At 38.8% G+C, this 26,177-nt stretch overlaps 1 protein-coding gene across 1 annotated transcript in view; it reads left to right on the top strand.

Annotated features, from left to right (window-relative positions):
- The window catches only part of AMPH (amphiphysin), a 131,058-nt gene that overhangs the window by 41,714 nt on the left and 63,167 nt on the right, over positions 1 to 26,177 (top strand). Inside the window, exon 2 of the mRNA XM_059849584.1 lies at positions 18,688 to 18,768. Within this exon, the coding sequence (XP_059705567.1) occupies positions 18,688 to 18,768 (81 nt within the window). The remainder of the gene's footprint in view (positions 1 to 18,687; positions 18,769 to 26,177) is intronic.

Below are 26,177 nucleotides of genomic sequence, written 5' to 3'. Positions count from 1 at the left end.
GATAAAAGGAGATCAGGCTGGTAAGGCAGGACCTGCCTTTCCTACGCCTGTGCTAAACCAGCCCTGCTCCCTGGTTGTCCTGCATGTGTGGTGTGATCGCATTCAAGATCTGTTCCATAACCTTCCCAGACACCACAGTCAGGCTGACAGGCCTGTAGTTCCCTGGATCCTCCTTCAGACCCTTCTTGTAGGTGGGCATCACACTGCTTAACCTCCAAACATCTGGAAACCCCCTGGTTAAACAGGACTGATGACAAAGGATGGAGAGTGTCTTGGCAAGCTCTTCTGTCAGCTCCTTCAGTATCTTCACGTGGATTTCATCCAGCCCTTTATATTTCTGAGTGCCTAAGTGGCACAGCAAGTCACTTTACTAATTCCTCCTGGATTACAGGCAGCCTGTTCTGCTCCTGTCCCTGTCTACCAGCTCAGGGAGCTGGCTGATAATCCATCTTTCCGTTGAAGACTGAGGCAAACAAAGGCATTAAGTGTCTCAGCCTTATCCTTGATTACAATATTCCACTTTGCATACAATAAAGGATGGAGAATTTTCTTGGCCATCACTTTGTTGTTAATTTTGAAAAACCACTTTTTTTTTATCTTTCACAGCAGTGGCTAGAACGAGTTCTAGCTGAGCCTTCACCTTTTTAATTTCCTCTCTGCATGACCTAATGACATCCTTGTAGTCTTCCTAACTTGCCTGCCCTTTTGGGTTTTTTTTTCCTGAGTTCTAGCAAAAGCTCCCTATTCAGGCAGGCCAGTCTTCCCTGAGAGCTTGCCTTCTGGCACATAGAGACAGCTTGCTCCTGCACCTCTGCAATGCTTTTCTTATGTCCAACTTTCCTGGATCCCTTTGTTTTTAAAGGTGTTTCACTAGGGAATCTCAGAACCAGTGTCCTGAACAGGCTGAAGTCTGCCCTCTGGAAGACCAAGGTAGAGGTTTTGTTGACCCCTTCCTTACTTCACAGAGAATGAAAAAGCATCATTTCATAGCCACTGTGCCCAAGACACCTCCAACCACCACATTTGTCACCAGCCATCTTCTCTGGTTTAGCAGAGCACCACCCCTTGTTAGGTTCACTTACCAGGCTGTGCCAGAAAGTTATCTTCCACACAATCCAGGAACCTTCTGCAACCTCCCAAAAGAACTAGGGCTAGTGATAGTGCAATTTCAGCCAGCTGTTTATAAAATGCTTCATCTGCCTCTTCATCCTGGTTGGGTGGTCTATAACAGACTCTCATTAGGAAGTCTGCCTTGCTGGACTTCTCCCTGATTCTTACCCAGGGACACTCAATATTATCCTCACTATCCTTGAGCTCTATCCAGTCAAAGCTCTTCCTAATCTACAGAGCCATCTCCTTCCTCACCTGTTCCTTCTGAAGAGCTTATAAACATCCTTTGCAGCAGTCCAGTCCTTGCAGATTTATAGCCTTGTGATTACAGAGGGCATCCCACATGCAAGATCAGAGCAGGGGTGATCCCAGAAGCTTGATATAGAACAGGACTTGCTGTAAAGTATAAAAGTTCACTGTTTGATATTCAAACTGCTCCTGTGACAAGAAATCTGAGTAATGACCCCATTCTAAAGTTTGCAAACTTTTAGCTATCTAAAGTACCTGTTGTTTTGTTGAGAAGATGCAGTCTTTGCATCTTCTCAGATGGCAGCAAATGCTGCTTGTAGCCTTCTCTGCAGCCACAGGAGCTGGGCAAAGCTGGCTAGCTGTTCTCAGAGCTTGGCTGGAGGTGCTACAAGATTGGCCATTCTGGGTCCTCCTCGTGGACCCCTGGTAGTGGTGCCATCTGCAGCTTGGGTGGCGCAGGCGAGAGCGAGGCTACAAAGTCCCAAGGTAAAGGAAGGAAAGAGTGGACACTTGTGTGGGTGTCAAGGAAGCTTTATTCCCGGATAGGTCCAGGGACAAGTGTCAGAGGAGGAGGGCTTGAGGAGGCACTGATAAAGGGAGTGGGTGTTAAGGGAGGAGATACAGAACAACCAATAAGCTAAGGGTGGGGGAGCTGAATCTATGAGGATTGCACAGAGGAGGGGAGAAGCCCCAGAGGCAAATCATATAACAGGGTAGGGATTGATACAGAAAATGCTTGAAATAAATGGGGGGTGGTTACAATAACTGGCAGGGGGAGTGGGCAGCACCATAGGGAGGGGAAGAGCCTTATAAGGGCAGAAGGGGGAGGAGCAGAGGAGCAATCACTGAGGGACAGGCCACTGGCAGGAAAGGTAGGTGGTAAACAACTGGGAAGGAACCATCGTGAGGGGATCACATAGGGGGAACCAAGGACCAAACCATTTGCAAACAGAAAACAATTAACAGAACAAGCATTAACAATCTTTTAAAACACGCAACACCACATCTGCTCATTTTGAAGGAGACTGGGTGTCAGAGTACTGCTGCAACAGTTTCATTTCATGAGCAAGGCAGGGATTAGTTAATTGGAGAAAATTAAATCCAACACTTTGCACCTTTACCCCATGAGGAAAGAGCTGGCCTGACAACTTTTTGAGATCTCTGATCCATGATCTTAAGAATGTAAACTGCCTCCAGAGTAAGCAACTGTATCACTGCAAATACCTAGATGACCTTTTTTCCTCACATAAACAGGATTTGCAAAGAGTATCCCATGGTCCCATGATTAATGGCTCTGATCTTGTTTCAGTTTGTGTTTTGCGGGTTTTAGAAGGAAGTTTCTTTCCTTTTGTATAAAGTAGTTTATTTTCCTCTTAACTTGCACCAGCATAAGTTATCTGAAAATCAGAATATTCACCCTGAATGTGAATACTATGAAGTCTTTGGTATAAGACTTGATTTTCTAGATGCCCCTCCTACAAGACTGTCAGACTGTGATTCTTCTGCACATGGGTTGAGGCCTAAACACCATTTCTCTCTACACGGTTCATCTCCTTGGTCAAGAGAATCCAGAAGCTACCTGAGATAAATACCTCCAGACGCAATTTATCCCTGCAACTTCAGTCATGTTATTCAACCAGATTCTGTGCTCTTACCATGCATGAAGTCAGTCATCTTTGTTAGTCAGAAACAATGCATGTGTTAAAATAACAAAACGAGTAGGTTTTTAAAGTCACCTAAAATCATCATGAGTTTCCTAGTGCTCCTCTTCAGCACCTGTGGGGTACTTCTGTATTCCTAGAGAAACTCATTTATATTTATATAAATGGACAAATTGTTATGACTGTGATGCTTTTCTAATGTTTTATTAGGTGGCAGAATTTAATTTATATTTATAAATGCCTACAATTCTACTTGCCTTTTAAAGTCATTATAGTTCATTATGTGAAAAGCATCTTTTATGAAAGCATTTAATAAAAATCACTTAAAACATGTCTTTGTTCAGAAATTACTTGCTGCAGGAGCTATTTTACACAGCTGAAAGTTTCAGAGACGAAGGAAAAAAAAAATCAGATTTTACACTTAGAGAATTTCCAGTAAGCTTTGATTAAGTTGGTTTTGAACCAGCATCTTTAAATTTTAACTTTTTGCTACATGAAATATGACAGCTTAAGTAGGTATGATAGATAATATTAGGCAATAGTTGCCATATGTATTGGTTTATTTTGGGAAGTGGTAAAGAAACTAATCCTGCTTCTCTTTCTCACACATTCAGATCCACAAATTTAATTATTTGAGTGAAATAAATGAGATGTGGACATTTATATATTTATTATATTTGCTTTTGTAGTTGTGTTGTTCAGTAGTTGTTTAGGGACAGTGTTGATGCACAACATCTACATTAAAGCTGTCCCTTTGGTATATGGCACGATTAATTAAAGGCTGGCGCAGCTGCTTAATCAATTCCTGTACCTCAGTTTTCTCCTCCAGAAATTAGGGTGTTACAATCCAATCCTGAAGTGATTTTTAAAGGTGCTTGGACAAATGTTATTTATTCTAGTGATCATGGTGGATAGGAGTATTAAGACTGACTGTATATTTGAGCTCCAAATGAACAAGACACTGTGGAATGTGTAACTTTTTCATTAGACATGTGCAGTGTTTTTTTTCATAGGATTTAGTCCTGAATATCAAACTGCTGTAGTTTAATATTTTTTTCAGGTCAGGGAGCATTTTCTGATCCATTTTCACATGTAAGCTGATTTTCAGTGCTTAACAAATTTTTTCTACCTCTGATTTTAAAATATATCAAGCATTTTTAGGCATATTATTATAAGAGAAGTTGGAAAGAGTCTAGACAAAAGCCAAGAAAAGAGTTGAACATAAGTAAACTTGGCCACAATGGAAGGTTGAAGTCAGAGCATTTGGCTAGTATAGAAAAGCATTGACCAAAGGCAGAAATGAAAACACTCTTTAAAAAAGAATGGTCATCACTTTTTCCAATTATTTGCCACTGGATGTAGGACAGGAGAACAAGAGAAAGACTAGAATTTTTTGCCACGCTCCCATGCTGGTCCATGACACTTAATGTGCCAATGATTATCTGCTTAGCATTCTCTTCCCTGCAGCTGAATTCACTATGTACCAGTGACTTTCATAGTCTGTAGCATGTGCCAATTTCCTTCCATCTTACGTGTGGTGAGACATTTCTGTTGTGCTGTTCATTGACACATAGCTTCAGTGTCAGTGGACAGAGTTTGCTTTTGAAGAGCATAACTGGACTTGCAGCACCAGACTTGCTGATAAGGGTTGCTAAGGCTTGTCTTTGCTGCTGCTCTCTCTCCAGCATGCCTTGGTGACTGCACTAACAGGTTATAAGGCCACAGCTTCCCACTGTTATTTTATTTTCTCTCAATTATGGAAGTGATGTTTTCCAAATCTCCTACACCTAACTGAATTTGTGATATTTTTTTTCTTACCTGTTCTAGTCCTCTTTCTGTATTTAAAATGTTTTTTGTCCAGAACCTGAATTTTTCTCCTTGTTCATCTTGCTCTCACTGTGGTATGTTCCTCTGACTTGCTGTTTGTCTTAATAAGGACCATTAAAAGGCATCAGAATATTGCTCCAGATGAACAGTATCATCAGAAGAACATTGCTTCTCTTGCAGTAAAACAGTGTTCCTCCTACCATTTATTTTCCATCATTGACAGATAGGCTCCTTTTCTGGAGCTCTTTTTGCCTGGAAAGCTTGACTGTTAGAGAGCTCCTAAATGGGTTGTTTTCACAGCAGCACGCTAAGTAGAAGGGGACTGATGTTGCAAAGAAAAGACTTCTCTAAAAAGGGGACCCTATATGTACTGTGCATGCCGCTGATCTGAGCATCTACTTCCATGTTCAGCAGCTCTGAAGGCTAATTCTGGAGTTTCATTCCCCAAGCTCCATGGGAGAGGATGAAATCCTACTTGTCTACAGTGTCTCAAAGGTCAAAGCTGGAGCACTGGCACCTCCACTGCTGGTAGTCCTTGATGATCTCAGCATCACTTCAGTGCTTTTTTCCTTTCTGATAACTAAAAGTCCATGACCTGGGGTCAGCATGAAGAAATGATACACATAAACTCCTAAGAACAGGCAAGCTTATCCTTAATAGAACTTAACAAGAAAAGTAGAAATATAGTATGTTTGCTGAACAGCCTTAGAATACTTTAACATTACAATGTTTGACCTTCAGTAATGCAAAAATGCTGAATAATTCTGAAAAGCAATGAGAAGGAAATATGGTAACTTTCTTCAGAAATACCTGGCTAGCTAGCAGATAATGCCAGTTTATGGAGATGATCTTGGGAAATTTGTGATTGTTAGGAGACTATGCCTTCACAAATTCTTCTAATCAGTCTGAAATAAATCTCTTTTGGATCAATGCATTTCTGACAAAGCTGTTTTTAAAAAAGGAAGAGACACCTGGCTGGCTTCAAAGGTTTCCCAAGTTGTTAGATTTTCTGAACCAAGTATATATGTTCTATCTAAATTTTCATACTTTTGGGAGTTCAATTTTTTGAAAAATACTTATTTATCATTCCATCTAGAGAAGAATGAAAGTTATCTGGGAGTGTTCCATCAGTGTCACTGCCTTCCTTCAGATGAGGAAAGAGGAGGGGGTTTTCGAGCATCCCAGTGGTAAAAAGTACCTCATCAGCAACATTTGCCATGTCAGGCACATCACTGATATTTAATGTGCAATATTTTCATGATCTGTCATGAAACAGTAAATTCCTCCATAGATGAGCGTCAATCTGGAAAATGTTTCACAAAGCACTAGACAAAGATATCTTCATTTACTGCATTGCTATATGTGGCATAACATGAGAGTGTCTTAACAGGTGGTGAAATATGTTGTTGGCAAGCTACCAAACCATGCTGGAAACATTTGGTTTTGTTTCCCCAGAGCTCCACTATATCAGTTCTGTTATGAAGGTTGACCTGAGTCTTCAGTGAGAAATTCCATCCTTGCTGGACATGAAGTAGCCTCTGGGTGAGCAGCATCTTCACTTCAGTGCATGCTGGATCAAATGTGGGTGTCTCTAGCCTCAGCTAATTCATTTCCAAGAAGTATCTGTGGAAATGTCACAGATCAGACTGGAGGAGGCAGTCAAGATCAGGCATCTGAGTTGCTACTTTGAGCATATGGACTAATTCAGAAGCCAAACTGATAGGACAAAAAAACACTGGTAGCCTTTCTTGTAGAAATAGTGATGTAAGTGGAAGGAAAATAAATTAACCTGTTAGCTTTTGACTGACACTGTGAGATGAGAAATAAGTGAGCTCTGTTAATTTACCCATGCCATGAATGGCTGTAATCTTGTCTCTAGTTGGCATCACTTCTGCATAGTTACTGATGTAATGTAATTTTGTGTTTAATTATAGTCTTACAGGCAATCATTAGAAAAATGTATTATATCAAATCAAAATATATATTTTATAATTTTTTTCCAGCCATTCTGAAAATTTCTTTAAAAATAGTATCTGGTTCTTCCTCTACATTGAAGAAATTGTTGTCATTCATAAATTACCTCTATCTGCCTTCTGTGATGAGAAGTAATCAAGAGATACATATAATGCTATCAATAAGACTTACCAACTTCATATCATTCTACTGAAAGAACATATTTTGCCAGGAATGTTTCTTACCTACTTATACCAAAATCCATCTATTTTATTAAAAATCGATTCTGTTTTATTTTAACCAAGAGCAATAGGAAATATTTTCACTAATCTTGGAACTGAGAAAAGGGGAAATAGCCTGAAAAAGCATCACTATTGAAAATGAAAGCCTAGTTTCCTTAAATTCTGTTATCCTCTGACATGGTATCATCAGAGCTGAATAAATGAGACTCTGCTATATATATCCTGTGGAACTAAACAGTGGGAGGATCCATGTGCACTTAAAGGCCTGTTATACTGAATTATTGAATGAGATCTTTTTATTTGGCCATGTCACTGAAAAGCTTTTTGTTTGATTTTTTTTTTTTAAACTGCCAACAGCCAAGAACAACACATAGTGCTGTGATAAATCTAAAGAGACAGTCTGTAAAGGACAAAGTTGTCTTTTTCTAGGTAGAATTTGAATGTTTGATTAAGAAATGTGTTAGCTACAGATAAATTAGAAATGTAACTTATATATATCTCTTCTTTGCTCAGAAAAAGAAATTTTAATTTAGAATTACCACACTGTTTGTTAGATATCACTGCAGAGGTCTTTGGTACAATAAATTGTCTTAGTTGACTTGCTCAAGGATGAGCCTTAGCAGTCCTTCTGTACAGGAGAACTAATTGTTTATTGCATTGTGGCTGCATCCAGCTTAAAAAGATTTTTGTGCTAAGTGTTTTTGTAGTTGATTTTTATGTTCCTCTGACAAGATCTCAGAAGCATATTTTTAAAAAGTTCTATATAGGCAATTACTTAATTTTTAAATAACAATCCAAATCTAATTTGAAAAGTTTCAAATTGAAGTTTTGTCAATGGCAGTTGTTTTGTTTTTAATTCTGTGCTTTTTATTCCTTGGAAATATAGTGGAAGAAAGTTTATCAAGTGGCTGCTTAAGCCTTTTTTTTCCCTCATTCCTAAGGACTAGAAGTATCAAGTAAATAGACAGCAAAAGAACTATCTGGTCACCAAGTAAATATAGCCATCAGAAGTTAAATTATAATTGATGTTTTTTGGTAGGATCTTCAAAAAAGTTGAGAGGATGGTCCCCTTGTCTTCAGTACTATAAGGGGCAGAAGTTCAGATAGTCTCTTACTTTGAAAAGCTTGCAGCTCAAAAGTTAGTAGATCAGGTAAATGAAATTGTCACATGAACAAACTGAAATGCTATCAAAGGCAGTAAATAAAGCATTTCTTCTATTGTTGATGTTTTTTGGAGGAAGCAGTTTTAAGGAAAGTGTCTGCTCAACAGTAAGGGTAGAGGATAAACCAAAGGGTAGTAAGAAAGTGGAGGAACTGGTAAGAGGGAGCAAAATAAGAAGTAATGAGGAGAGTGTGAATCTGAGTGCACAGCTAGTACACCAAAGGCTGAGACACACTGATCACTTTTAGAAAGCTATCCAGTTACTTTTCAGCTACATTAGTAAGTACAGGCAGAAAAAACAGATGACAGTATTTTTTATTTTTCTTTTTTTTTCTTTTCTTTTTTTTTTTTTTTTAAAGTCAGCAGAGTTTTGCTTTATTTGGGATGTAGTAAAGGACACAGAAATTCAGCCAAGGATATCACTGCTAATTATTCTGACAGTTAAATTTTGACCTTGTTCAATTATAAGAAGTAATCAATCTTTTCAAGAAGTGTGAAAGCAACTCATATAAGCAGAGTAGGGCAAAGAGATTGTCTTTGCAGTTCTTTGAGATTCCTTTTTGTCTCATTCTTTCTGTTCTGTATTGCTTTAGTGCAGATATTCTGAACACAGCAGATTTCTGTACTGCTATTCACAGGAGAATGGCCCAGAGGTCAAGATGCTAATCTAGAATAATCAGATTTTGCCATGAGTATAATTCTCTGAACTTGGTGTAGAAGTTCCTTGCCTTTTCTGTACATTTTTTGCCCAATGATAAAGTGACCAAAAAATGCACTATTATTGCATTAAGCAATTTTGTGAGGAAACGGAAAACCCAAAAGTTTGAGGAGCATAGGTGTTGCTATGCTATTAATAGTTCACTTCAGCAGCCCACACATAGGCTGCTTGAGTTATATCCTGCCTTGCCTCAAGCTCCTATCCCATGTCATGTTTGCCACCTGCACAGAGCTGTTTGAGATATCCTGTGTGATCTGAGATGACCGTGGGAAGGCAAATGAATCAAACCAGTGATTTCTCAAAGCTGATTCTTTGTTTTCAGCTTGGTCTCTATTCTCTCATAATTGTTTCACTCCCACTTAATTCCTTCTTTGATTTCTCACTCTTTTTTTCTCTCTATATCTTGATCTATGTTGTTTATTGTTTCCTTCCATTTTGTTTTCCTGTTTAAGCTACAATTTATGAAAATCACCTGCCATGCACCATTCCAGCATCTCTACCATGATGCTGTCCTCTGTTATACAGGCTAGCCTCGCACACAGTCTAGGGAACTGCTTCTTTATTGTTTGAACCTGTATGGGTTTTCACATCCATTGGAGATAAGCACTGTTCAGAATACAGAGTATCTGATGAGCCATCTTATCACATGGGACCCCACAGCATTACGTCTTGTTAAGTTCTTAAAAGAAAAGCAGAAGTCCCTAACAGTATACTGACATAGCTGTTAGTATTCCTTCCCTTCTTATAAGCAAAATGAGGCCTTTGTAAACTTAAAAGCTCATCCTTCAGTCTCCTTGTACTTCTACTGCCCAGCTAAGTTTTACTGCTGGATCTCTTAGGGTCACACTTAATGCTGAACAGTAACCATCTGCAATTGTGTTAAATTTTGCAAAGGTGCATACTTCCAGTAAAAAAAATTTGCTGGATGTTGCAAAGAAAATATTGTAGTACACTGCAATATGCAGGTCAGTGTCCTCTGTAAAGTTCTTTCTGGTTTTAACCAAATGACCAAGGACTAAGGTAGAAGTCTGTGGCTTCATTCCAGAAATAATCATAATCTTGTTTATTTTGTGGATCTCTTTAGAGAATTTTTATATTATCTGGGCAATGATGAACAATTAGATTCTGTGATTTTCAGAAAGATTACTATGATCATTTCTCATTGCATAAGGTTCACATTTGTCCTTTAGGCTGCATTTCCCTCTTGAATTTTGATTATGAGAATGTAGCTTATCATAGTGGATGATGCTTGTCTGGATATTATTCAGTACTCTTCTCATTTTTTAAGCAAACTGTTCCAGTGCATCATGGTATTTTACAATACTCAAAGCACCAGCAAGCAAAAGCTTACAATAAATTAACAAAAGAAAAGCATTTGTAAGAGAAGTACCCCTTTCTGCTTCTTTAAGCAGTGAATACCTTATCAGAATTTCACAAACAGCAGAACAGTCCTTCAATAAGAAAAATCTAATAAATGGGTCTATAAAATGTGAAGACACAACATCAATTCATTGAAATTCAGCTTTAGTGAGAGAGAGGAGGTTAGGAGAAGGTTCTGAAGTAGCATCACTGTACAGTTGTCATGTATCTTCCCTTGTCATCTTCTTTTGAGGGGGTTTGGAAAGAGATTTGTTAGAGGTTAGATCCATATTACATGGACAATTAGTCTGACCAGTAGAGTTGTCTTTATGCTCTTCCATACTGGAGAGTGCCTGGTATCTAGCAGCTTCCCTCTTCCATTACTTGGGTCATATTTCATGCATTCATGCAGTTCAGGATACGACTTCTTTTTAACTTTGTACAGCAGAAATTGCCTATGTTATACATTAGGATAGCAATTGTGGGGCTGCATTATGCCACTAAATGATACATTCCCAAATGCAGTTTACTGTGATGTCCTTTCTTCTAGAATATGATGCACTGTGTCAAACCTGAGCAATAAAACTCAACTGTAAATGGTGGACAAATTAGCATTATTGTACCCAGTGTAAGAGAAGGTCTAGGAGGTGTCTGGGGAACCATTGCCAGTACAGTAATAATATAGGACAGTGAAGATTTTCTGTAATTTGATGAATATTCAGTTGTTCTGCATGTCATTAGTAGTGCCACTGTGTACAGAAAACAAAACTGGTAACCACAGATGGCCTAAAACTGATCTGGAAACCTGAGCTATGTTCATTAATTAAGATTAGTAACAGAAACCAGCACCTCACAAAGTAATTGATTATAAGTGAAGAGCTTTATTGTAGTGTCTTTCTGCATTTTCTTTGGTAAAAATTTCATCTGAAAATGTCCATTGTTCTGTATTAATCAGGTTTTCAGGCTTTTGAGAGTCTGTCAATGGCAAAGGGATTTTTTTCCACAACTTTGCAGCAGATATTATTGAGAACAGAGGGTTCAGCAAACATTTCACTGTCAGCTGTTGTTTTTGCAGGGATGCAATGGTGAAATAGGAGCAGGAGTAAAAGGGCAAGGCTGTGTTTTTGGAAAGCATGTGACTGTATAGTATGGAGAGTATGAAATTCAGTCAACTATGCTGGTAGCCAGCTTCCTGCCAGATTCGTTTGCCCCCAAGTAGGCAGGCTAGCACAGGCCAGATATCTCAGTGCTTTGGAGACTGACTGTCCGAATACCCAAGCTGCTCTTAGCTTCAGGCAACCTTAGCAAGCTCAAGTGATGTCAGCTCTTAGTGATTCAGCTCTCTTAGGATTCCAGCTCTTTGCTTGGTAAGGAGCCTCGCTAGCTAGTCAGTAAGCAAACGCAGAGAGAGGAGAAGGCAGCCTTGGAGTTCCACAGCAATGGTTTTATTGGGGGGTCTGTGAAGGGTTCCAGTGATGGCTCTTCTCTCCATGATGGGCTAAAACAGCCCCTTATATAGGGTTAGAAGGGATCAGAAATTGTCCAGTAGCAGGGGTTAAGGAGAAGTAACCCATGGGGTCACAGAGAGGTAAGAAAGGTGGAAGAGAGGGGCTTCTGGCCTTTTCACAGTGACTTGGCATTTCCTTTCTTTAGGCCTTGGCCCTCCACGGGGCCCTAGCAAGCCCTGTGCCTGCTACAGTCAACCACTTAGAGAAGAAAAGCCATTGAGCTTGTTGCATTAAACCTATGCAGAAATCAAAATATTCATAGCAGATCTGAAACTGCACAATACACTATGCTATTTCAGACACAGGAATCTTAACTGTGCATAAAATGGTAATTTATACTTACTAGGTGTGTTCAGCACTAGAGAAAAAATTAACAGGTTTTTAAAAAAATCTTACCATTTTTCTAATAATGAAAATCCATCCAATTTTTAATCCTACAAGGAAACAGTATTGAAAATGCCCATCTTAATGCCCATATTAATGCCAATCTTTTTTTACTGACCATATTTTGAGATTTCAGTGCTGAAGTGAAATGGAGGCCATAGACTTTGACATCATGACAGAAAGACTGGTTTTATTATTTATTATTAAATGCCACCCAACTAGATCTTGAGTAGATAGATATGAATTTTACCTCTTTGGAGAGGAGGCTTGTTATTAGCTGGACTAAACAAACAGGTCCATAAGCTTAATACTTACATATTTGTAATCTACTGCACTGTCTCTTCCTGCCCCTCTTTGCAGCAGAACAACTAAGCAGCATCTTTATAATGATTCTCCCTGTTTTCACTTCAGCACCGCCTTCTGGTGACTTCGAGGAGATCAGAATCTTGTGTGGCTTCAATGACTCTTGAGTATTCTGTTTCTTGTGTTTAACACCTTGCTGTCATGCTTGAGTGGGAGTCAGTATATAAGTTTTGAAATTATTTCTGTACTGGGGTTAAGACTTCTATGTTATCTTCCTAGATAGCTTTTATTTCTGGAACAAAGAGGGTTTCTTAAACTTTGTTCCTACCCTTCTTAAATACCAGCTGGGAATCATGGACCATGCTTAAGATTCCTACTTTGACACTGTTTTATAGTTTTGATATTGGTCACTTTGTATAGCATCCCACTGAATGAAAATAATTGTCTTTTTAAACATGGAGGTGCTTGTGTAGGGTTTTTTGGTGAGAGGAGATGGCTGGCTTGTGGCAAGATGATTGGTGGATGGAGTTTTTTGTCTGTCTGGAATTGCTGTCAGGCTCTGGTAAGCTTGGGTCTGTGAGAAACAAGGCTCACTCTATGAAGTTTTTGAAAGTTTAATAAGGTATAAGAGGGACAGTATCCAGCACTGGGGTGCTCAGGAAGCTGTCAGAAGCACACCACTAACTATAACAACTCTTCTTATGTACTTTCTTATTGCATTGGTCAAATGCATATTAATGGCGATTATACATATTCAAACATTCCTTTGAGTTTACATGTTCTGAGAATTCTTTATCTTAGTTTGACCCCTGACCTTATCTTCTTAGAGTACATGCTGCAATGCAGGTGTGATTTTGAGAGTCTTGTATTTTATTTCCTCACAAGGCCCCCTGGTCTGTTGTTTGACAGTTATTGATAGCCGAAGGGTCAGTGGTAGATTCCTTTTTGCTCTTTGGGTGTTGTTTGCCTAGTTTGTTCAATGTTATCTTACCATACAGACATTCTACCTATCTTTACAAGTACTTTCAATCAACATTAGCTATTTCACTATTGCCAGTTAGTTACAAAAATAAAGGCATTCATTATTACTTTACAAATACAATTGCTTCTGAAAAAGTTAATGTTATAATACACAGTACATATCCTCTATTTTAATATTTTGCAAAAGCTTAAACTATAATATATATTTATCATACTAAGATATACAATCTACACAGGGATTAGGGTATTAACCAAAAAAGGCTGACAAATTATACTATATCAGAAGCAGTTGAAAAGAGATTACAAACTGTACTATATCAAAATAATTTACAAAAGCTAATTATAGCAAAAGATAATAACTACATAGTTATTTATAACAGGGCCTTGTATTTTTGCTTTATGAGTTGACATATACTACTTCATAGTTGGTTAAATTAAAATGCAGTCATGCTTACTTTAAACTTAACCCTTTGTGTTTCTGGTTTTTTTAAATGCCAGATAAGCATTGGTGTGTATCATAAGAAGCTCCTTTCAAAGCTTCTATTTTATATTGGCCAAATACTTCTTTAAATTTTTTGAGCATTTGCTGATATCCATATGATGTTTTGCACTACGATAACTCTAAAATTATTTCTCCTGCATGGATGGTTTTCATTTTAACCAATTTCTGCCCAGAAGTACCATCTTGAAACTCCTCTGGAAAATTACACATATTAGTCATGCAGCCCTAGTATTTCCTTTGCAGGTTGTAGAAGAGTATGGTATTAGGTTAAAAAAAAGTGTTGTGGAATGGTGTCGTAAACTGTTGTGGAACAGTGTTACGGATGCATGAGTCTGCATTTCTTGAGATCCAGAGCACTTTCCTGTTCTCAAAAAAAATTTGGACAGAGAGTCTATGACAATGGTTTTGAACTCCCATAAGTGTTTGTCTTGATTTTCTGGGGTTATTCTGTTATACCCTAAATTGTACTACTTTTGGCAAATTAGCTTAGCTTAATTTTTTTCAGTATTTTAATGATCCTGTGAATTTCTGATGAAGTCTTCTCCTGTGTAGGTCTGTCTAAGCAGTCAAGTCTTCCTGCCCTGAGTGGTTTTAAAGATGTTGGTTGTTCTTTAAGAATACTGATGTGTGCCTGGAGGTGATGTATCTTGGGATGTCTGATGAGGTCAGTTCCCGTCCACCCTGCTGCTGCTCTGCAAGAAGCTGAGCTGCCCTTGAGGCAGCTCCTGGGTGGCCACAGTTTACATCAAAGAATCAGTTTCAGCATTGGGGTTTTTTCTTCCTTTTTTTTTCTTTCCTTGAATTGCCATAGTCTTAAAAACTTTTTTAGGAGATGATGGCTAGGCCTCTCAGGGTGGTAGTCTCAGTAAGCAGTAAAACTTACTTGCCTCAAATTCTTGCCTCAAGACAAGAGTTTTCAGTGTAATCAAGCTTTCTCAAGCTAATCTGTAGTTTATTTTACTATATTAGTTTCTTCAGTATGTTGCATACACTTAACAGCATTCACATTATAATAATTCTAAAATTCGTCAGTTGAATTCAAGATCCTCATAAAACTGAATGTAATATACGGTAAATAAAGGCACTTAAATAACTAAAGGCATATTGCTTAATCTTACATCACCTGAAAGTTTTTTGAAGATTCAGCAGCCCCAAATGAAAGAACTCTTGATGACATTTATAAATTACATCAGACATGATTGATGTTCTTACACAAATTTTGTGTCTTAGTGTAGAATCTGCCATATCTTATGTCAGTACCACATTCCCTGGCAATTCCTCTCTACATGTTTTTACTTGACCATATCTAAATTTAATTTTTACTAAATTTAGCTTTTACTTCATTCTCAATGCTAATTGGACTTAACTATTTAGTTCATGTATTCTTAGCAACATGTTGGATTAACACCGACACTCATTTTAGATACTTTTTAAAAAATCATTCTTAGTCATTTTAAGAGAAAGTTTAGTGATAGCTGAGTTATTTTAATTATATTAAATTAGGTAGCTTTTATCCTGTTTTATTTTATTAGGGTGAACATATTCATCAACTATTTTATACAGTCTTCAGAAGATTACAAAAAACTTGAGTATAGAACATTTATTGAGATTCAGTTTGTGTCCATTTCTTTAATTTTTAAAATTTATTTTATTGTAAATGATACAGACTTTACATATACATTGAAAGATGTTCTCAACCTCAAATTTTATTTCTCTGTATGGGTATACTAGGAAAAAAAAATGCTAGCCACTTGCCTTCACTAAGTTCTAGATTCACTCAAGCCCTTCAGGCCACCACATGTTCAAGATCTTTTATTCCTCTGCTTTTTTTTTTTTTTTTAATTCCTAATAACCTGAATTCAAATCCATAATATGGATTACTTACCACTTGGGCCTAAAGTAAAATATTAGCCACTTATCAGTCTAGATTTCCATTCTTTAGCATGTCGCAGAGCCCTCCAAGTCCTCTGTGAAACACAATCCATCTATCCTTCACCTGTCCACACGGACCACCAATAAATAAACTGAGCTATTCCTGTTACTAAAGTTAATTCTTATCTAGAAGGGTGGTCAAACTAAAGCTTAAGGAGGAGGTTAAGCACTTGCTGCTCCTGAGCACAGCCTTTACCATTAAGAACCATTAGATGCTTTCCAATGACCTGTGTGTTTCAAGTCTATTTTCTGTTGTTCTAAACCTAGTGCTACTTGCCGTTTCCTAACCTTAGCCATAGACCAAGCCCTGACTTTAACCCAGATATTCCACAGAACAAGATGAACAAGATGCTTAACATTTATTTCAGCCTGTCCATGAGGTGGGGGTGGTGGAGTTAGAGTAACCCACAGGTAAGGCAGACAAGCCTTCATCCACCTTTAGCCCTACCCCAAAAACACCCTATAGGTGCTGACATAACTGAGCAAAAATAAACTATAAACTAAAGACTTCTTTTGGCAAGCGACTTCCACTTTGAGACAGAAGTGCACAAACAAGAGCTGAAAGGTAGATCAGTTCTACAACTGTCAACCTGTCACTTTTCTGTTTAGACTACCAATGGTAAACTTGTGAATATGTTGGTTGTAAAAGGCTGAGCTACACATTCATTAGTCCATGGAGTTATATGGGTGGGATCTATAAGAACCTATGAGGAATAGTTTACTTTAGCCCCAGTCTGCTCCACCATCTCTATATGGGGATGGGATTAGGATTGCTTTTAGCAAAAGAGTAAGTGAACTCTAGTTATCTATGTACATGGCATAAGCTGCAGGACTTCCATGAGGGAAAGTTTCTTTAGTCTCGGGCTTGGAACTTTTAGATCCAACTATATGACGTATCTATAGTTCTGATTTGCATTGGGAAAATTGAGAAACTATGTTATAAATGATCTGTATTTAGATTAGGGTTGGTGTTTGTAGAGGCTAAATTGTAACACTGCATCTTGGTTCAGCTAAATAACTGTATGTAAATGGAAAGTTGGAGACAGGATAAAAAAACCCCAAACCGTAGGAGGTAGGTGCTGTGGGAGGTTGTTCCCTTCTGAGCCTTGCACTATTGGGCCTGAGTGCACATTTGAAAATGTGGATGTGTGCCATTGATATGAAAAAAAAAAAAAAAGAGTCTATCATGACAACTTTTGATGCTGTAGTTTGTTATCTGTGTTATGAATGCTCATACTACAGATAACATGCTTCTTGCTTCAAATGTGGTTTGAATGCATTGCCATGACCAGGAGGCTAACCTGGCCACCACCTCTTTGAAAAAAACATGTTGGATTTTCAGAAAGCCCCCTGGTGAAGATCAGAGCTGTGCCACAGTTGTGGGCAGCCTGTTTGGCTCATTGGTAACAAGGAGCAATGTGAAGGCCTGTGGTGATTCAAAATGTTAAATGACTTTTCTTTATAATTCTCTGTGTCACTTATTAATATTTTATGAAGAGGTTGGTGATAAGAGTGTATGAGGCTTTTGGGACTCGTTAACTGTCTTAAAGGCAACTAAAAATGCCCACGTGCCAGAAAATGAACATAGCTATTGGCAGCAAAAGGGTAGTCTATATATTTTTTTTCTTCTCTGATATCTTTCTTTCATTCTTTCTGCTGTAATTATGTCAAATCCATGTCCACAGATGGCATTGCGTCACCTTCATTATTATCTTGACCTCTGGTTTCCACAGTAGCAATGCTCATCACCCCTTTGTGCAGCCTGATTTTGTGCTGTGAGGCTGGCTGGACTTGGGAGAAGAAGGTGGTCTGAGAAAGAATATAGTAGTACTGGAGCTGTACATTCTTTGTTTTGAGAAGAATAGGTTATAATGTTTATATGTGTATTCATAGCATCTGCTAATTGCTACTGTTTCAATTTTGTGGGGCTTCTGGGTTTTGTTTTGGTTTTGTTTTAATTAGTTTGGTTTTGTTATAAACTGTGCAAATAGATCGTTTGATCAATTTGTAATGGGAGAGCAATCAAACTGTGGGATGGTTCACTCCTATAAGCAAGTACTCTGTAAAGATTTGGAGATTGCTTTAAAAGTAGGGTGAAGTCTATTTGCAGCTATGTTTAAGTCTTCAGTATTATAATGAATGGATAGCAATGGGATTTAATAATAGGATGCATTTATTGCGGTTAAATGCAGTGCAAAGTGTAGCTGCGTCAAATTACTTTTGAGATTCCTGATTGAATAGCCTTTATTGCTGAACTATTGTAGAATGCTTATTATCTAGTGGATGACAATCTACTTATGAATCAATGAGGGGAGCAAAATGAACGCTATGTTTTAAATAGGCATCAGCCTTGCAGTTCTTTAATTTTTATGACTTTATGTTGAAAATCATGCAGATAAGAATAATGTTAATACTGTTCAATGTAATGAGAAGAAAAACCTGATGAGGTTTTTTTCTTTATTTGTCTGAACTGGAGGACAATTTGTAGTGCTAGCAGAATTCTCTCATTCTTTCTTGCTTTGAAAAAACAAGAACCATTCCCCCAAGGACTCCATACCTGGAAGTATATTTACACACACACACCCCACATAACTCCTGCTTTCTTTTTTTAATTATTTTTTTCTTTTTTTTGACAGAATAGTTTCTTGTGTGAAAATTTTGGAAATTGTAGAGCACAAAACACTCCCAAGAGAAAAATGCTATTTATGTCTAACTGCAAGAACAGAATGTTAAAAGTAGCAGATGTTTTGATTTGTGTCATAAATATTAAATTATTCCTTATTCCTTTCATTATAGGTTCTTCAAAAACTAGGAAAAGCAGATGAAACTAAAGATGAACAGTTTGAAGAATATGTTCAAAATTTCAAACGGCAAGAGGTCAGTTTTTCACTTTCTTTAATTGTGTTTTAAGAATGCAATATATTTAACTTGCTGTTTTTGAAGGTGTTGCAGGGAACAGGTAAGATTCTATTTTTCTGTGGGTACAAAATTTTGTTCTGCAGTTTTCAAACAGAGATAACAGTCGCATTTGTCCATGCCAAGTGCTAAAATATGGGCTGAAAATAGAAGGACAATTGTTGTCATATGTAACATCATCATGCTTAAACTGCTTGAGATCAGAGTGACAGTACAATTTCACCAGTAATTAAGAACAGAACCCAACCTCAATTAAATGCAGCTTTGTTATAAAGGAAGTATTTACATGGTTTCATTTTGTGGATTACTTTCATCAGTGCTATATAATAATGCTGGTTTTATAAGAGTGAGGAGATTATTCATTTCAGACTGCATATGTGTTGTGAAGTTTCCCATGGGTGCTGATGTCTGTGGTGGCAGTGCTGATGAAGCATAACTAGGCAGAAATGCTCAATTACTCTTAGTGTTATAAACACAACACAGGAAACCAAAGGTGCTCCAAGGAGTTTATAATTTACTCCCAGTGCAATCCTAAATTCTAACCCCAATTACTTGTTCCTTCATTGGACAGACATTTTCGCTCTGAGGTGATGAATTGCAGTTTATTATATAGTACCTTTCTAGCACAAATTAATACCTCCCATGAACTCTGGTAATACCACCAAGAAAATAGTCTTGTTACATAAGTATGAACTGACATATCTGTAGTCATTGTGAGCTGTTATTTAGAGCTCCTATAGAAAGGAACTGGAGAGTGAGAACTACTCCCACACATTTTACACAATCTAAAATTTGGCTCATGTCAGTGTTTGCAGTTTCTGCTCTGAATCAGTCCTATTCTACCAAATGCACTTTCCTCCTTTCCATGTAAACACAAAGCCTGCATCCTGACTGCTAGAATGCTTATTAATTCTTCTGCATCTTATTGTCACTTTGCCTTTATTTTCCTCTCAGTGTAGAAGAGAGGGAGATTTCAAAAGCTATTGAGCTTTCCTTTTCACCAAAGAGAAAAATACTGGGAAGTAAAAGAATCTGTATCTCTGAGATGGGTAATTCTTTCCTCAAATTTCTTGAGGTCAGGAAGATGGTGGGATTTTAATAGAAGTGTTGAAACCCTACAGAGATGCTATATTTTCCCTTTTCTTCCCTTACCAATTTTCCAAGTCTTCTTGAATTGACCTTTTGATTATTCAATGTTGTTGCTTATCCTTGTTGTCCATATCCCAGCTGTTTCACAGCTAGTAACTGTGTTTGTAGAAATACGGTACATCTCTGAGGGGTTTCTTCAGTGTAGGAGCAAATGGAGCATCTTCATGAAGAAACTGAATTTGTGGTACTTTTCTCTTTTAGTTCGAAATTCTGAGACAAAAAAGAGAGGAAAGAGGAAAAAAATCCTTTTAAGCAAAATGATATTTCAAGTATTGGGTTTTTTCTGTCCATTACCAAGAATTTTCTGTAATGATGGTTTTAAGCTGAAAATCTTGCTTAGATCTAAGGAGGATATTAGCATTACTTTCTTTTTATTTCCTCATTGTTTGATGTACATAGAGGCAGTAACAAACAGTAAAGGACTCTGCAGGAACTTCATGATGCTAAATCCTAAATACAAATGTGAGTTAGGGCCAGAGAGAGAATTGGGTAGGGAGGGGTGACTGCAAAGGGAACTACTACAATTGTCACGACAGTCACAAGCAGATTAGGCTAGGTGCATGACACACCAAATGAGAGAGTCTCTGTTTACTGAACTAGCCACACATGCTTACTGTGCTTTCAAGAAGTTCTGTTGTGCTCAATTCTTCAAATACAGCAGGGAAAATGTTGCAAAAGCACTGTTTCTGCCATGTTCACCAATAAGAAGCATATAAATAGTTTAAATTTTCTAAGTTTGTTCATGCTTTGATCTACAATTTAATAGCAATGCAAAGATATGAAGCATTACAATGTGCATCTGAATTATCACTCACACTGATTATTGCCATGCAGAACTGCTTTCTTCTGTGAACTCAGGCAGCCATCTCTTCTTGGTTTACATTCAGTCCTGCTTTCAAGTTCATTCTGCAACTCTAGAGGCTTTAGATAAAGAAAAGTCAATTTCTAGATATTAAAGTATAAAAAGGCAATCTGGTGGATGTATCTCTGTGCTGAAGCTCACCAAACTGTTGCTGTGGGCCATTCAGGAAGCTTGCAAGAGCAACCAACCCTATTAGATGCTGTGCCATCTTTTTCAGTTTCCTCCAGGATTATTTGTCTCTGTGATGGTCACTGACCTAACAAGGCTGTGGCAGAGGAAGTTTGAGAGGAGGTCCAAGCTTTATTTTGTTTCTTGCAATCTCACTTACCAATGACTTGTCTGTTCCCTAGCCGCCTCACCTACCGTCAGTTCATTCTGAGGAGCATTATCACTTCAGTTCCATGTCTCTTTGCAAGTTCCTAATTGCAGTTGGTGCTGTGTGTGCCCTGGGGATCCTGGTAAGCTGAAAGCTGTGAAAATGGTCTGTCTTGTTTGCCTGCATTACTGAGCATGCAACCTTGAGAGGTAAACTAACCTTAGGTATAGAATGATCTTTTTATTACTACTCTCCAAAGATAATAAATGAGGACTCCCAGTTCAGCCCACTGAAAGGATAAAGGACAGAGCATAGTGCTCATTATCCAGGAAACAGAAAATTGAAAACCTGAAATCTTTGCCTGAATAGTAGATTAGATGGTGGGCTTGTACCAAACTCAGAAGAAGGTTATTTGTAAGGATAGCATGTCGTGGTTTGATACTGGCTAAAGACCAGGCACCCACAAAAGCCACTCACTCACCCTCCCTTGCAACAGTTGGGCAGAGGAGAGAAAAATTTAATGAAGGCTTCATGTGTTGAGATAAGGACCGGAAGAAAACACTCCAAGGACAGAACAGGCTGAGCTTAAAGGTACAAAGTGAATTTATTACTATCAGAGTCAGATGAGGAAAATGAGAAGTAAAATAAGCCCTTTAAAACACCTTTTTCCCCCAACCCCTCCCCTCCTTCCCACCAGTGCAGGGAGACAGGGGGCTGAGGGTTTTGGTCAGTTTGTCACCTGAGGTTTTCCTCCACTACTCAGGGAGAGTAATCCTTCCCCTGCTACACCACGGGGTCCCTTCTCATGGAGACAGTTCTCTGTGAACTTCTCCAACATGGCTCCAAATCTCATGAGCAGCAGTCCTTCCAAAACTACTGCAACTTGACTCCTTCCCATGGGCAAACAGTCCTCCCAAAACTGCTGCAGTGTAGGCCACTCTTCCACGGGGTGCAGTCCTTCAAGGACAGCCTGCTCCAGCCTGGAAGCAGGGGCCCCCTCTCTCCACCGTGTCTCCCACTGGATCACAGCCTCCTCCAGGGCATCCACCTGCTCCAGTGTGAGCGCCTCCCCCATGGGGTGTGGGTGGATCTCTGCACCCCCCATGGACCCCCATGGGCTGCAGGGGCATGGCTGCTTCACCATGGTCTTAACCACAGAAGAATCTCGGCTCTGGCGCTTGGAGCACCTCCTGCCCCTCCTTCTCCACTGACCTTGGTGTCTCCATGTTGTTTCCTTCACATGTTCTCACCTCCTCCTCCTCTTCGATGGCTAGGAAAAAACTGTGCATGCACACTTTCTAAACATTTTTTCCTTAAATATGTTATCACAGAGGCATTACCAACATCTCTAATTGGCCCAGCCTTGGCCAGCAGCATGTCCATCTTCAGAGCCATCAGGGATTGGCTCTGCAGGACATAGTGAAAGCTTCTAGCGGCTTCTCACAGAAGCCACCTCTGGCTGCCAAAAACCAGGCCATGCAAAACCAATGCAGTGCAGCAGATCTATCTGGAGGAAATGGTCATTTAGATTCCCCAGTCATCCATTCCCATCTCTTTCTGAATACAGTTGGATAAGAGCCTCTTCTGGACTTGACAGCCCAGAGTTGAATTACCCAGATGAATCACTGTGGAGAAACTGAGTCATCCCATGTCCAGAGAGAACAGAGCACAGTTGCTTTGCAGAGTCCCAGGACTTTCTCTATCAAAACCATTAAGCTCCTGCAGCTGATGACAACAGAAAAACATTTAGATTTTAAACAATGAATACAGCTGGTTTTCATCTTCTACTTAAGCTGTAAACTGAAAATTCCCACTCTAAATCAAAGCTTGTGGAACATATAAACTCATATATGACAGTATGACACAGATTTTCATTTTATTGTAAGAAATTTCTTGAGATTTAAACATTTATCTCTGCACAGCTAATTGTAAATATGCTCAGCCTCCTAATCGACTCTAGAGTTCAGAATGAGGGGGAAAAGAAGACAATTTCTGCATAATTCTCTCATTTCTATCATGAAATTATCATCAAAGGCCAAAGGATTTACCAGAAATTCCATCTGTATTCTGTTTTTCAAGCAATTGCATCTTACATGTTCTTTTTTTTACAGGGACTACAGTAGCAATTACCTTTATCCCCATATTGTATATTTTATTGACTCACAGTCATTAGAAGTCACACTTTATTGTTCTAAGAGAGCAATATTCTATTTCATGTATATGCATATTTGCCTCTCTTTATTTCTCTACATGTAGTTATGAGACTTCTTTTACTTTACATACTACAGTTTAAAAATATTTAACTGCTTAAACCCATAAATATTATGTACTGTGTATGTACACACAGGAGATATAACAGTTGCTACTACAAAAGCAGCTTCCCATTGCATGTTGTCAGAAAAAAAGCAAAATGTCAATGGCTGTTGTTGACAGTTTATAGGATTAGGTGAAAAAGAAGAACCTTTTTTTTTTTGTTGTTGAGTGATCAGAACCTGCTTCTGTGGACTGTTTTACTAAATGTGCACCTAGTAGTAAGAGCTGCTCATTGGGTGTAATTGTTATGGTTCCTGAAAAGGCTTATCCTGTCAAAATCTTCTTTCACACAAGCATGCTTGGCTGCCTTACAGCTGTGTCAAAACATTGTCTGAAACTTGGTTTGTGAGGCAATTAACACTTTCTAAAGTGCTTTTTTTGCATTAGCTGTGCCACTGATTTTTTAAAACTTACTCATGAATTAAGATACCAAAGATGAGATTCATCACCTACATACAGGTGCCAGATGTGCCTCACAGTGTCCCACCTGGCCCCCAGACATTGCTTCAGAAAAAGACATATGTCTTTGACCACAGTACCATATTATTATCTTGACTACCATGTGGCATCTCCAGCTGCAACAGACACGTGTTTTGGCAGCTGAACCTGGTGCCTGGAGAGTGATCCAGTTCCAGATTGCAACACCTGAATGTGGGTGTCTGTGTTTCCAGGAGTTGGGTATGCCCTTGATGCTTGTGCTCAACTGGGCAGCAGGGTCTGGGAGAGCAAGGCAAAACCCCATCAGTTTCCCAGGGACATCTGTGGGCCTTATTGTCTCTGATCAGCCCTGTCTGGGTCCACTAATCCTGCATGTGGACCTAGAAGTCCCATTTTAGCTCAGCCCTTGGCATAAGTTACACCATAGACTCATTCCCATGCCTAGGGAACCCATGTTTCAGCTGCATGACCTGCTGCTCCCATCTGGATCTCCCAGACAAATCCTGGTTCAAACCCTCACCAGGTTGTGGGTTGTCAGTGAAACCTCTTACCAGTCCCTGTCTCTGCCCACCTGTCCCAGACCCTGCAGGATGGCACTCATCAGTGAGGGCATAGCCTCCACTGGGGTCACTTGTGGTTTTGTGGCTCCTGGTACAACCCCCACCCAACTGTTGTGAGGGTTCTGGGTAAGTTGTCTAAATGTTGGCATCTTTTGCCACTTGCAAGGCCCTAGTGTGTCCTCCCTGATTTCCAGTTGCTGTTCAGCAAAGCTGGTAGGTCTCTAAGGACCAGCTGTGTTTGCTACTTGTGGATGTATCACAAACACCACTAGATAACTATATTGGAGTGAATGGTTTTGACTATTCGATTTTCTTAATTGTTTTCGTGACTCCACAGGTTGCTCTTAAGATGTCTACATTGGTTCTATGACAAGGACAAAAACCCAACTCGTGGAGACAGTGATAAGTGTCTTAATCTAGAGTTGGATGAAGGACATGATTAATACGAGGAGCTTCAATATGTATTACAAATAACACAATTCAATCTGTGTTTTGCAAAATCTTATTTTCTCTAGGAATTAGTAATTATCTCATATATCTGTCTGACCATCTTTAAACCTATCTTATGTCCCCCATTTAGACACCCCATCATTTTAAAGGTCTTGTACATGGTGTTGAGATGGATTAAAGAATCCAGGTAGTAAACAAAAAGTGCAAACTTAAAAGTTACTCTGAATGGGTAACACTTTTTCTCCTTAGCTGACACTCAAATTTTCTTGGTTGTAGAATCTAATCCTTAAGTGCAGGGGATTCTTGGTACTTATTAAGCTGCAACTATTATGTGTTCAGTACAGTTCTGTCCATACGAGACTCCTTTGCTAAATAAAAGTGATATCAAGTGTCTCTGGTATTCCAAATAAACCACATGTAGAAAAACACAATTTAGACTAGAGGGAGAGGGCTTTTTTCTGTGAGCCAATAAGTCTTTACATTCAGGGAGACTGAGTCTGGCAAGCATTTGGAGTAAACCAGAAGTGTACTTCAGATACTGGATGATCTCTAAGTCAAATACACTCTATACAATGTATATATACAATCCATAGAAAGGTACATTGTATTTTAAGACCATGGGAGGGATTTCTCTGCTGATTCCATTCCATCCTGAAATGTGTATTTAGTAATTATCTTATGTCTTAAGGGCCGTTTTTCCCAAGATAAGAAGAAATATAGTGTACCATTAAATCTCATCTGAACCTCATTAATTTCCAATCAGGCAAGATATTCAGGAAGGTGAGGCCCTCTGTTTTATGCTATAAAATTATCTCTGCGTGGACAGCTCAGATGCATTTCAACTGATTCCTCAGTATAAAAAGAGCGAGCAGCTGATGCAATGTTTTTTTTCTTGATTCTGACCATTGATTGCTCCAAATTCAGAGTCCAAACCATTGTCACACTGAGTTTTGATTGCCCCTTGGATATAAACTATTATGCCTCTGCAGCTTTAATAACTGCACTGTTTTCTCCCCAGTGCAGTTGAATGTTCAAAGGTATTTCTGGCTATTTTTCAAGGAGACGTTTATATATTTCTTCAGGACCCCTTTGGGATTACTGACCGTGGGGATAGTTAACAGCCCAGCTCAGAGATCTAAGACATGGACTGAACATGATGCAGTTCACAGCAAACAGTTCCAGACAGTTTTCTATGTGATCTATTAATACATAGCTTATGTACATTATTTACAAATGTTGTTATGGGTATGCAGCTATAGGCATAAAGAGAGGCACAAGTAGA

Source organism: Haemorhous mexicanus, chromosome 1 (genome assembly GCF_027477595.1).
Source record: "Haemorhous mexicanus isolate bHaeMex1 chromosome 1, bHaeMex1.pri, whole genome shotgun sequence".
Taxonomy (NCBI): domain Eukaryota; kingdom Metazoa; phylum Chordata; class Aves; order Passeriformes; family Fringillidae; genus Haemorhous; species Haemorhous mexicanus.
This window is presented reverse-complemented; position numbering and strand designations above follow the sequence as displayed.